The sequence below is a fragment of the Dromiciops gliroides genome, chromosome 2 (genome assembly GCF_019393635.1).
Source record: "Dromiciops gliroides isolate mDroGli1 chromosome 2, mDroGli1.pri, whole genome shotgun sequence".
Taxonomy (NCBI): Eukaryota; Metazoa; Chordata; class Mammalia; order Microbiotheria; family Microbiotheriidae; genus Dromiciops; species Dromiciops gliroides.
The window spans coordinates 36639810-36652119 of NC_057862.1; the positions used below are offsets into that span (position 1 = coordinate 36639810).

The 12310-nt window shown below is 47.6% G+C and overlaps 1 protein-coding gene across 3 annotated transcripts in view; it reads left to right on the top strand.

Moving 5' to 3' along the window:
* ACSBG1 (acyl-CoA synthetase bubblegum family member 1) overlaps window positions 1-12310 on the top strand; it is a 91536-nt gene that overhangs the window by 74365 nt on the left and 4861 nt on the right. For all 3 annotated transcript variants that reach the window (XM_043989442.1, XM_043989444.1, XM_043989443.1), the window contains 7 exons: window positions 2671-2751; window positions 3321-3470; window positions 4717-4893; window positions 6255-6436; window positions 8062-8292; window positions 9066-9283; window positions 9914-10053. In XM_043989442.1, the coding sequence (XP_043845377.1) occupies window positions 2671-2751; window positions 3321-3470; window positions 4717-4893; window positions 6255-6436; window positions 8062-8292; window positions 9066-9283; window positions 9914-10053 (1179 nt within the window). The remainder of the gene's footprint in view (window positions 1-2670; window positions 2752-3320; window positions 3471-4716; window positions 4894-6254; window positions 6437-8061; window positions 8293-9065; window positions 9284-9913; window positions 10054-12310) is intronic.

The following is a 12310-nucleotide window of genomic DNA, read 5'->3' on the forward strand; positions in this document are numbered from 1 at the left end:
CTCCAGGGCTAGTGCTCTATCCACTGTGCCACCTAGCTGCCGCAATCTTTTTTTTTTTTGGGGGGGGCAGCAATGAGAGTTAAGTGACTTGCCCAGGGTCACACAGCTAGTAAGTGTCAAGTGTCTGAGGCCAGATTTTTGAACTCAGGTCCTCCTGAATCCAGGGCCGGTGCTTTATCCACTGTGCCACCTAGCTGCCCCCCACCCAGTTTTCCTTTAATCTCTGTGAGCCCCAGTGACAGAAGAACTCTAGGGATCCTGGGAAGGGGTGGGGTCAGGTCCCTCTAACTTTAGGAAATCTGGGAAGTGATCTGAATACAATTCTAGCCCTGAAAGGGAATTTTAAGGCCATTCAGTCCAACCCTCTCATTTTAAAGAGGAGGAAACCAAGCTCCACGAGTAAATAGGTTAGAGGTGTGTCTCTAATTTTTTGAGGGTGACATTGATGAAGGCTGCCACCACCTTCCCCTAAAAAGGAGATAGCCCAGCCTAGCCAATCAAGTGCTGGACTCCAGGAGGGGATGCACGTTGGTCTTATGTCCCTGTGATTCTTGGATACTTAAATGTGATCTTGGGACACTAGGTGTGTGGGGGGGAGGGGGGGGGAATCCAGTGTTTGGCCTGCACTTGGCTAGCTTTAACTGGGCAGGCCTTCTTGTGTTGGGAAGAACCAGGAAGGGAAAGGATAGACAGAGAAATCTTGCCATCTTGTGGTGAGACAGCAAATTTTCACTCTTCACTGACAACCACCAGCTGACTTATCCCGTGGGTCCCGAATGAGACCAAACATGATTTATCCAGACTCTCAGCCTCCTCAGGAAACCCTCAGTAGATTTTTTCAGCCATGAAGTCATCACTTGTTAGAGGTAGAAGGGACCATAGAACAGAAATGTAGCAACTCACATTTCTATAGGGACGTACCACTTCTACTTCATTTTTAGGGTTGCAAAGCACTTTGTTCAAAGTTGGGACATGACAATTGCAATGTTACAGCTGGAAGCATTTATAGGATATGGAATGTGAAAACACAGACCCTGGAATGTTAGTGCTGAAAGGGACCTTGGGGGTTATCTGATCCAAAACCCTTTTGACCAAAAGGGAAACTGAGGTGCAGAGAGAGGCAGTGGCCATTGCTCACTGTAGGCTCTTATCCAATAAAACTGTTCAGGTTTGTTTTCACTCTTCTCGATATCAGTTAATCAATCAACAAGTATTTATTAAGCAATGAGGATTCAAAATCCTCATTAAATGAGATAATTATTGCCTTTGATGTACTTAAGTTTCACTTGGGGAATAAAGTAGCTGTTGAAAAAGTCAGGTAGGGCTGACTTTTCATATGGAATCATATGTTGTCAATCATACCCAGTAAATGCAAACTTTACCTAACAAGTTTCAACAAGGTTGAAACCAAACCTCACATAACAAGTGAGGTTAAATACATGAATATTTAAAGTAACTTGGCTTTGTTCACTCAATTTATTTCCTAAGTGATTTTTTAAATTTGGGGCATGTGTTGGGGATATTTGATAACCCCTTTTAATGACAAATTCTATAATCCTAAATACTACAAGCTCAGTGATCAGGGTGCTATGACCCTTGACCCAGGAACTTTTGAGAAAGTGGGGAAGGTCTCAGAAAGTGTTGTTAAAGATGCAGGTGTTCCTAGCCCTAGGGCACGGTCGTTATCACCTGGTTGGTTTGTGATCTACCTCCGGTCACTCATAGCATTGCCTGGAACCTAAGACTTCCTGGAAATGTACACAACACAAGAGAAAGCCACCTAACAGAACCTGGGGTTGAATTTTCTCTCGGCCTCCTTTGACAGCCAACATATCTAAAATGATCTGATAATGAGCCAACCTCAGGCACCAGCAGAGACATCTGGACCCAACTACTCTCTTCTCTGCTGCTTGGGATTCCAACTTGGGTCTGTGTTTCTAAGTCCTCTTTTCCTAACACTGAATTGTCGGAAGAAATGAAGTCGCCAACCCAATGCCCTTTACCATTTCCCCATTGAAACCCAAACTTGCTGAAGGTGAATGAACAAGTGGCTCTTTAAGAGAGTTAATTTACCAAAGTCTTCGCTGACATCTACTCTGATGTCTCCTTGAGACATAGAGGTGACTTTGGGTTCTTGAAGGCTGTGTAGCAGGTCCTAACCTGGAACACTGAATACCCACTGGTGATGGGCTGTGTGCTTAGAGAAGAGAAATAATGGACACGATCTATACTGCTTTAAAGTTTGTAACATACTTTGTATATTGGCTTCTCACAACAACCCCTCTGAAGTTAAGTGGCAGGATTACACCCATTTTGCAAATGAGGAAACTGAGGCTGAGAGTTTATAACCTTCTTGATAGTTGCCTAGGGTCACGTAGCCGGTGAATATCAGAGTCAGGATTCGAACCTGGATCTTCTTAAGTTCACATTCAGTACTCCATCCTCTTTGCCACACTTCCTCTCATCGCCTCAGGATGATGAATTTGGGTGATGGAGATTTTGGCCAAGCAGCTCGGGGAGCTGTTGACTAAAGGTACAACAGAGCTATCACCGACATCAGGGATATTTGAAATGACAAACTAAGAAATGAGGACCTTGGTTCTTTCCAAGCAGTTAAATAAAAATGACTTTTTTCCTTGCCTAATAATAACTTCTCCTTAAATGACGCAGATCTGGAAGAACCTACCATCCTTGAAGGCTGTGGTGATGTATAGAGAGACCCCAGTGGAGAGAATTCCAAATGTATATACGGTATGAGACTAAGGAAGGGGGATTCTGGGGCTGGCTCTGGGCAGCTGGGGGCAATGCCTACCTTTTGGGGGGTGGGAATGGAGGCGGAAGAGAAGTTGGAACACAAAGTTTTAAAAAATTGATGTTAAAATTTGTTTTTACATATATTTTGGAAAATAAAATTCTATTCAATACAAAAAAATCAGTACAATATAATTAGCATTTATTAAACACCTACTGTGTACCAGGCACTATACTAGGTGGTGGGCATACAAAGATAAAAATGAATGGAGTTCCTGACCTCGAGGAGCTTACTTTTCACTGAGGGAAACACCACCTGCAGAAGTAAATAAATACAAAATAGACGGTTTGCTCTTGCCTCTATCTCTTAGGCTGAAGGGCCAAAGCTCAGAACCTGCTCTCAGAAAACTGTGGGCAAGAATGCATAGCTCCCATGCGCCTCTGCCCTAAGGCAGCAATTTCTGGCTCCTTGTGGGGACTGAAAAGGAACCAAGTCAGCATCTCACTCACACTGGACCTTTTCTTCAGTTGCTAACTCCTGACTCCCACTTCTCTTTTCTTATCTATAGATGGAAGAGTTCCTAGAGATCGGGAATGAGGTTCCCGACGCCACCCTGGATGACATTCTCAGCTCCCAAAAACCCAACCAGTGCTGTGTGCTCGTCTACACATCTGGCACCACAGGCAATCCCAAGGGCGTGATGCTGAGTCAGGACAATGTAGGGTCCTGGGGACTGGATGTTGGCAGAAGTCAGGAGAGAGGGGTTATGAGAGAGGGATAAGAGAGGACACTGGGACCTTCTCCCTGAGCGAGGGAAGCTAGGAGAGATGGATTCAGCTGGAGATTTGGTTGTTGAGTAGAGATAGGTTGGAAGTGGGGCGTTTCTTTGGCTTCCTCTGAGGGTCTCTGGACCTCCTGACCCAAAGGGAAGACTCTCTTAGGCCTGTGGCCAAGCTGTCTTGTAGCTCCTGGATCCCTCTACCACAGGGAGACAGAGAGAGGCAAGGCAAGAAGCATTTTTCAGTTTCTACCAAGTGCCAGGGCACTCCCTGCCCTCAAGGATCTCCCACTCTAATGGGGGAGACATCGTGCAAACATCTATGTGCAAACAAGCTGTATGCAGGGTAAATTGGAAATGATCTCAGAGGGAAGGAACTAGAATTAAGGGGGATTGGGAATGGTTTCTTGCAGAAGGAAGCTGGGGAAGTTAGGAGGCAGAAAAGAGATGGAGTTCTACTTTGGGGGTGCTCCTGCTCTTTGAGGAAGACATGTACCTTGCCACTTAAATAATATCATCATTCATTATTGTAATCTGTCAACAAAACATTTATTTAGCACCTGCTGTGTACATAGCACTAACCTGTATTCTAGGCAACATACAAAGTTTAGCTAAGACACAATCCCTGCTCTCGGGGAGTTTGCTATCTAGTAATATACACAAAGATCCCAAATAATATTTTTGAAAAACACATGATTAACACACAAAAGGGGCACAAACTGAGTGTTAGGTGAGGCCTGCTGGGAGGTGGTGGTGTCTATAAATAAAAATATTGACAGATCAAACATCAAAGTTATGCCTTTCTGGATCAAACAGATATGGTCTTTGGGGAAGACACAATTGTCTGTCGGCCAAGTGGGAGCTGGCCCTGGGGCGGTAACTGGGTGCTGTCCATCAGAGGGTTGGCCACCAGCTGATGAATCCTTCCAAAGCCATTGACTCAGGTGTTAAGAGGATCCTATTTGCCCAAGGGGAGGGAATCCCTCTAATGTTGAACTCCCCCTACCCAGGAATACTGGAGCATATGGATGATGATTATAATCAGACCACCACCTTAAAGACCCAGAAATTCAGTGAGGCAGAAGAGTCAGGGATAATTACTCCCATTTTGCAGAGGAAGAAACTGAGGCTCTGATACAGAAGCACCCTGCATCTTCTGTGCGCTTCTCTCTCCTCCCTCCCCCAGATCACTTGGACAGCCAAGTTCGGCAGCCGAGCTGGGGACATCCAGCCGGCTGAGATTCAGCAGGAGGTCGTGGTGAGCTACCTGCCCCTCAGCCACATTGCTGCTCAGATGTATGACCTTTGGACAGGGATCCAGTGGGGGGCCAACATCTGCTTTGCTGAGCCTGACGCCCTAAAGGTCAGTCTGCCCCTGTCTTCTCCTCGGTCTGTTAATCTCTCTCATGGCTGTGCCGATTCTCAAGGTTAGAAGATCTACGGTAGTGGAGTCTCTAAATTCTTCGGACCCCTTTTCTCTCTGTGTCTCTGTCTCTCTGCTTCTCTCTCTTTCTGTGTCTCTGTCTCTGTCTCTGTCTCTCTCTTTCACTTCCCCTTATGTTCCCCAAATCTTTCCCACTATATCCCTACCTGTCTTTCTCATCCCATTTCTCTCATTCATCTCTTTCCTGTTCTCTCTCTACCTCTCATCTCCACCTCCCATTTCATTGGGGGGAGGGGGTGGTTTGGGATATACTAGAAAGTATTGTTAGGTCTGGTGTCAGATGATAGAGGTTCAGATTCAATCTTTGTCACTTCTTATGTGACTTCCTCTTTTATGTGACCTTTCTCCAACTTTCATCTCACCTACAATGGAAAGAGCAAAGAATTTGGAGTCAGGGGACATGAATTCTAATCTTAGATCGACCACTTACTACCTGTAGGTCTTCATCTCTCTGGGCCTCAGTGTCCCCATTTGTAAAGTGATGGTGTTGGACTAAGGTACCTTCTGGCTTTGTCCGTGATCCTATGGTTCCCTCTATCCCCCCATCTCTCTTCCTATTTGTCTTCTTCTCATTTTGGGTGTCACTGATGGGGTTGAGGGTGGGAAAAATGTGTCCCTGGAAAGATCTCTGACTTGGAGTCAGAAAGACATGTATTTAAATTCGAACTTTGCCACTTTTGACCCACATGACCTCAGACAAATCTGGTCCTCAATTTCCTCTTTTGTAAGAATGAAGGACTTGGACAGATGACTTCTAAGGTGCCTTCTGGTTCAAAATTTCTGTCCCTATGGTATGTTTTTTCCTCTCCCTCTCCCTCCCTCCCTCCCTCCTCCTCTTCTCTCTCTCGCTCTCTCACTCTCTCTCGCTCTCCCTCTCCCTCTTCCTCCCTCCCCCCTCTCTCCCTTCATCTCCACTGTCTCTCAGCCCCCAAACCTCCCTGTGTTTTCCTTGCCCTCCCTGCCACTGCCCCAGATCTCTCTGGCTGTCTGTGTCTTTGACGCGGGAGATTTCCCGTTTCTGTCCCTATGAATTGCTGGGACTTGGGGTGGGGGTTGGTGCAGCCCCTAGACGTAGCTGCCTTATCACTATAGGCACTTGTGAGGTTGGCAAGGACTGGCACCATCTGAGTGTGTGGGGGGGAGGGAGCCGGGATCAGCCGAGAATATTGCACATGGAATGAGCTGAGGGGACAACCTCAGGCAAGGTCCTCGTTGGGGTGGCCTTGTCCAGTTCCATCACCCAGACTGTCCTTTCCCTGTCCTTGTTTTCCCATTGACAGACGAGCTTAGTGACTACACTGAGGGAGGTGGAACCCACTGCCCACATGGGCGTGCCCAGGGTGTGGGAGAAGATAATGGAAGGGATCAAGGGAGCATCGGCTCAGGCTGGATTCTTCAAGCGGAAGATGTTCCTGTGGGCAATGGCTGTGACCATGGAACGAAACCTCAGCTGCCCAAGCAGGTACAGTGAGGGTTCCCACCCCCTGTCCTCACAGGAGCTGGGGGTGGAGGCTGGAGTGGGAGGTCTCAGGCAGAGCCCTTCCCCTCTCTGGGCCTGAAAGCCTCTCTTGATTAGGGGAAGCTAAGTGTCCCCAACAAAGAGCTTTCTTTCTTTATTCTCCCATCTGAGGTCTTCCTGACTAAGCCTAAGTTACTTTGCTTGGCTATTTGGGGAATTTGGAGGTTTCAAAAAGCCTGGCAGAGTTTGATAGGACAGTGGCCCTGGTCTCAAGGAGCTCACAATCTAATGAGGTGGGGAGATGTGTACACCAATAACGATGTAGAGGGAAAAGAGAACTAGCAAGGAGAGGTTCAGGCAAAAGACCCTAAGAGATCTGAGGAAGGAGAAGGCGATTCTACCTGGAGTTGGGGAGAGGTGAAGATCATAAGTTGGGCCTTGAAGGAGGGGATGGCACTGGGGAAGTCCATCCCAGGTGTGGAGAATGTTGTAAGCAAGGGATGGACCTGATGAAGAAGAAAGAGATGGAGAGCAGTCCAGTTTGGCTCAGAGATCAGTAACATGAATTCGGTTTAATTCAATAGGGGCAACTAGGTAGCACAGTGGAGAAAGCACTGGCCCTGGATTCAGGAGAACTTGAGTTCAAATCTGGCCTCAGACACTTGACACTTACTAGCTGTGTGACCCTGGGCAAGTCACTTAACTCTCATTGCCCCACAAAAAAAAATTTTAATTCAATAAGCATTTATTAGGTTCCAACCACATACTAAACCCTATATTTGGTGATAGGGGTGTGAAGGCAGGAGCAAAATCATCCCTTGCCTTCAAAAAGCTTCCATTCTATTGTGGGGATAGGGGAGGTGATGTACACAGAGAAGTAAATATAAACAACATAGTGAGAGAGGGGAAGGAGAGCCCTGACCACTGGGGGAAATCAGGATAGGCTTCCTGTAGGAGGTAGCATTTGAGGTGAGCCTTGAAGGGCTCTAGGAATTCTCAGAGGTCAAGGGGAGGAGGGTAGTGCAGCCCAGGAGGATGAGATAAATCCAGAAGGTAGAGTTAGATCCAGATGAAAATCTATTTTGAGTGCTTGGCTAGCCTTTGGGTGTTATGTACACATTAGTGGTTATTGTCATGAAGGGCTTCGAATGCCAGGATTATGGGTTTATACCCCAGTTGCCAAGCAATGGGGAGTCACTGGGGTTTTCTGTAGAGGCCTGATGGAGCACAGCAACGATTTAGGAAAGCTATTTGGGCATCACTGTGAAGCATGAATCAGAAGGGGAGCAGGACGGTGGCAGGGAGACAATTTTGGACGTGCGTACCTAATGTGTCTAGCATAATGATCTCCATGTCTGTGGCATGCTCTCCTCATAACGGTCCTGTGAAGTAGGAAGGTGCTACAGGCATTATTATACCCATTTCCTAGATTAGGAAACAGACTCAAGAAAAGTGACTTGCCCAAGGTCTCCCAGAACATGTCTCTGCGGATACTTGCATTCTTGTTGTGGTCCTGTGACCGTAGACCTATGTGATACACCTGCATGTGTGTGAACGTTTGCCAGGTATGTTGTCATGCAAACATGCTCCAGCTGATACGTCCATGTGTGTTTTTTCCCGGGCACCAGTGACCTGAAACCCTTCACCATGAGACTGGCAGATTACTTGGTCCTGACCAAGATCCGCAAGGCCCTGGGGTTTGCCAACTGCCAGAAGAATTTCTATGGCGCGGCTCCGATGACCACGGAGACCCTGCACTTCTTCCTGGGCCTCAACATTCGCCTCTATGCGGGCTATGGGCTGAGTGAATCCTCAGGGCCGCACTTCATGTCCAACGCCTACAACTATAGACTCTACAGGTGAGGCCCTTGGGAGTCACCCTCGTGTCTGGAGCCCTCACAGCCACCCCCACTTCACAGATGAGAAAACCAAGGCCCTCGGAGCTTCAGGAACTTGCTCAGGGCCGTGTGGCCAGTTAGGAGGCTAAGGTAGGACTCACAGGAGCGAAGACCTAGATCTGAAGGGACTTTAAAGGCCAGCAAAGTCCACTCTTCTCCATTATGCAGGCAAGGACACCGAAGTCTAGGCAATTGGCCCCAGGTCATAGCGGGAATAAGCGGCAGAGCTCAGACTTGAACCCGGGTCATCTGAGTGTCAATCCATCACTCTTGGCCAGTGTTATATCTTAGCTGCTGCCTTCCTGCCCCACAGTTCAACTGTCCTGCCTCCTTGATTGTAGTTACCAATAGCTGGAGCTGTGGACCCCTCCATAGACTGACCCACGGTTATCTCCTCCTCACATTTCATCACCGGGGTTTCATTTCTTTGGGCCTTCATTTCTGGAGATTCATAAGATACCTGTGAAAATGAAAGCTCTCATGGCTAGGAGTCCCATAAGCTATTATTAGCTATTAACATTTCATATAGGATTTGTGGGTGGCCATCCACGACCAAGGAAAGGGAGGGAAAGGGAAGGCAGAACGGACAGAGGAGCCGAGCAGGGAAGGCCTCAGGGATGGAGAGGAGAGGGTGGCAGATAAAATCCCATCATCATGACTTGAGGGAGGGCAGGCAGGAAGGGAATCGCCACATGGGTAAGAGGGTGGTCCTCTGCCATCCTGATCATTCACAGCTCTGGGAAGGTATTGCCAGGCTGCAAGGCAAAGCTGGTGAACGTAGATGCTGAAGGCAATGGGGAGGTCTGCCTGTGGGGCCGGACCGTCTTCATGGGCTACCTCAACATGGAGGAGAAGACAAGAGAGGCCATAGATGAGGACGGCTGGCTACACACAGGAGACATGGGAAAACTGGACAACGAAGGCTTTCTCTACATCACTGGGAGGCTCAAAGGTAAGACCTCCTTTATCCAGTGCTCAGTGAGCATCAACACAAGAAGGTGGGTGGAAGAAGAACGCATGAGATTGGGGGGGGGGGGCTGGAGGGGCTAAATGAGGCTTTGGGATGCAAGCCTAGTCGGACGTGGGCTGGGCCTGAGGATAGAATAGACTGGGGTAGGGGAAAGAAAGGGGCAGGTCTTGACTCAGTACCACCTGACCATCAGCAGTGGGAATGAGGGACAGGAAAAGAGTGACCTAGAGAAATGGCCCTGGGGACTGGGAAGTGATATGAATTTGTCAGCGCTTGTGAAGCCGATAGATGAAGTGACGGGAATAACAGCAGACATTTCTACAATATGTTGAGGCATTGGGCACGAAAGCATTTCCCAAAAGGTTTGTGGTGAAAGGGAGAAAGGAGATCGGAAGGTGACAAGATAAAATGGAGGGGAAGCTTTAGGAGAGATCCGAGCATATCTGTGGATACCTGAGAAGAAGCCAAGGAAGAGGAAGCGATAGAAGATGAATTAGAGAAAGAGGATTAGGGATGGAACGTCTGACATGCCACAGGTTGGGGTTCCTAGCCCAGCTGAGAACTCCCATCCAGTAAAGATGTGGGGGGGAATCTCTTATTGTTGGTCTTCAGAGTTAATCATAACAGCCGGAGGGGAGAATGTGCCCCCCCTCCCTATTGAGGAGGCCGTGAAGATGGAGCTCCCCATCATTAGCAACGCCATGCTGATTGGGGACCAGAGGAAGTTTTTGTCCATGTTGCTGACCCTGAAGGTATTATGTAATAATAATAACAGCTAATATTTATATAGTGTTTTAAGGGTTGTAGAGTGATTACAAATATCATTTTATTTGATCCTCACAATAATTCTTGGGGGGGGGCGGTAGTAGGTGCTATTATTATTCCCATTTTATGGATGAAAAAATGGAGGCAAAAGGAAGTTAAATGACTTACCAGAGGTCACACAGTAGGGTGTCCTAGTGTTTAACAACCAGCTTTTTGAAAACACATGACACGGGGTAGCTAGATGGCGCAGTGGATAGAGCACTGGTCCTGGAGTCAGGAGTACCTGAGTTCAAATCCGGCCTCAGACACTTAACACTTACTAGCTGTGTGACCCTGGGCAAGTCACTTAACCCCAATTGCCTCACTAAAAAAAACAAAACAAAAAACAAAACACATGACACTTTTAAGTTTAATTTGCATTAACATTTTCTTGTCTAAATAATTGACAAAGTAATAAGCAAAGCCCTTATTTATAGCATTTGCCAGTTTCCAAGGTATAGGCACTCAAACTGCAAACTAACAATTTCAGAGTCAGCTCTCCCAGCCCCACTTGCCACATCTAGCAAGTGCCTAAGGCAGGATTGAACAAACAGGTTTTCATGACTCCAAGGCCAGTGCATTAATCACTACATCCTGTTGTCCCCTGCCCCCCAAAATGAAGGGGTTAGAGAAGGAAAATAAAGCCCAAAGAAGTTAGGGCTTTGCCCAGAGTCTCACTTTGTGCTCAGAGTTGGGAGATGGAGTCTTATTTGAGGAAGAGCCAGGACACCGTTGTCACTGGATTGTAGAGAGAACAATGGGGTATGACATTAAAGTTGGAAAGGGGAGGGGGGTAACTGAGAGTTATGAAAGGCTTTGAACGCCAGACACAGATGACAGAAAGGTCTGATATTCAAATTTGCTTAAAATCGGGCAGCTAGGTGGCACAGTGTATACAGCACCAGCCCTGGAGTCAGGAGGACCTGAGTTCAAATCCAGCCTCAGATACTTGACACTTACTAGCTGTGTGACCCTGGGCAAGTCACTTAACCCCAATTGCCTCACCCCCCCCCAATTTGCTTAAAATCATCAACAAAAGTAGATAATATTTGCATGCTTTACACATAATTGGTGCTTATAAGTGGTTTTAAAATTGGATAGCATGTAGTTAATTAAGGCCTGGCCAAATGCATTTACCATATGGCCATAGATCTAGAACTGGCAGGCACCTCAGGACCCCTTAGCCTACTTTCCCATTTCCTTGAGGAAACTGAGGCTCAAGTAAAAAATAAGGAACTTCTCCTAGGTCACCCAGGTCCTAAGCATCAAAGGCAGGAAGTGAATCCAGCTAACCCAAGTCTAGTCTTCCCTTCATCCCACACTGCTTCCTTTATGTCTGAGGGCCAACCAAATGGTAAATTCATCCATCCACCCATCCATCCATCCATCCATCCATCCATCCATCCATCCATCCATCCATCCATCCATCCATCCATCCACCCATCCATCCACCCACCCATCCATCCATCCACCAATCCACCCATCCATCCATCTGTCCATCCATCCGTCCGTCCGTCCATCCATCCACCTGTCCATCCATCATCCATCCATCCACCCATCCACCCATCCATCCACCCATCCATCCATCCATCCATCCACCCACCCATCCATCCACCCATCCACCCATCCATCCACCCATCCATCCACCCATCCATCCATCCATCCATCCATCCACCCATCCATCCACCCATCCATCCATCCACCAATCTACCCATCCATCCATCCACCAATCTACCCATCCATCCATCTGTCCATCCATCCATCCAAACATCCATCCACCCATCCATCCATCCATCCACCCATCCATCCATCCACCAATCTACCCATCCATCCATCCATCCATCCATCTACCCACCCATCCATCCGTCCACCCACCCATCCATCCATCCATCCATCCACCCATCCATCCGTCCATCCATCCATCCCTCCCTCCATCCACCCACCCACCCACCTAGCCAGCCATCCCTCACTCCCCAGTGATCACTCCCATGATTGAGTACAGGCAGTCTCTCCTTGAAATCGAGAACTGCAAAAGGAGATAGTAGGAGATTGTGAAAACAATTGTTAGGTGATGGGACAGCTTTGTTTCAGGTAGTTAGACTAGTCTTTGTCCTTTATGCCCCCAGGATAGTATTGAAATAAGCTTTGTAGTTGTCAATTGTCTTCAGTCATGTCCAAGTCTTTGTGACCCCATTTGGGGCCTTC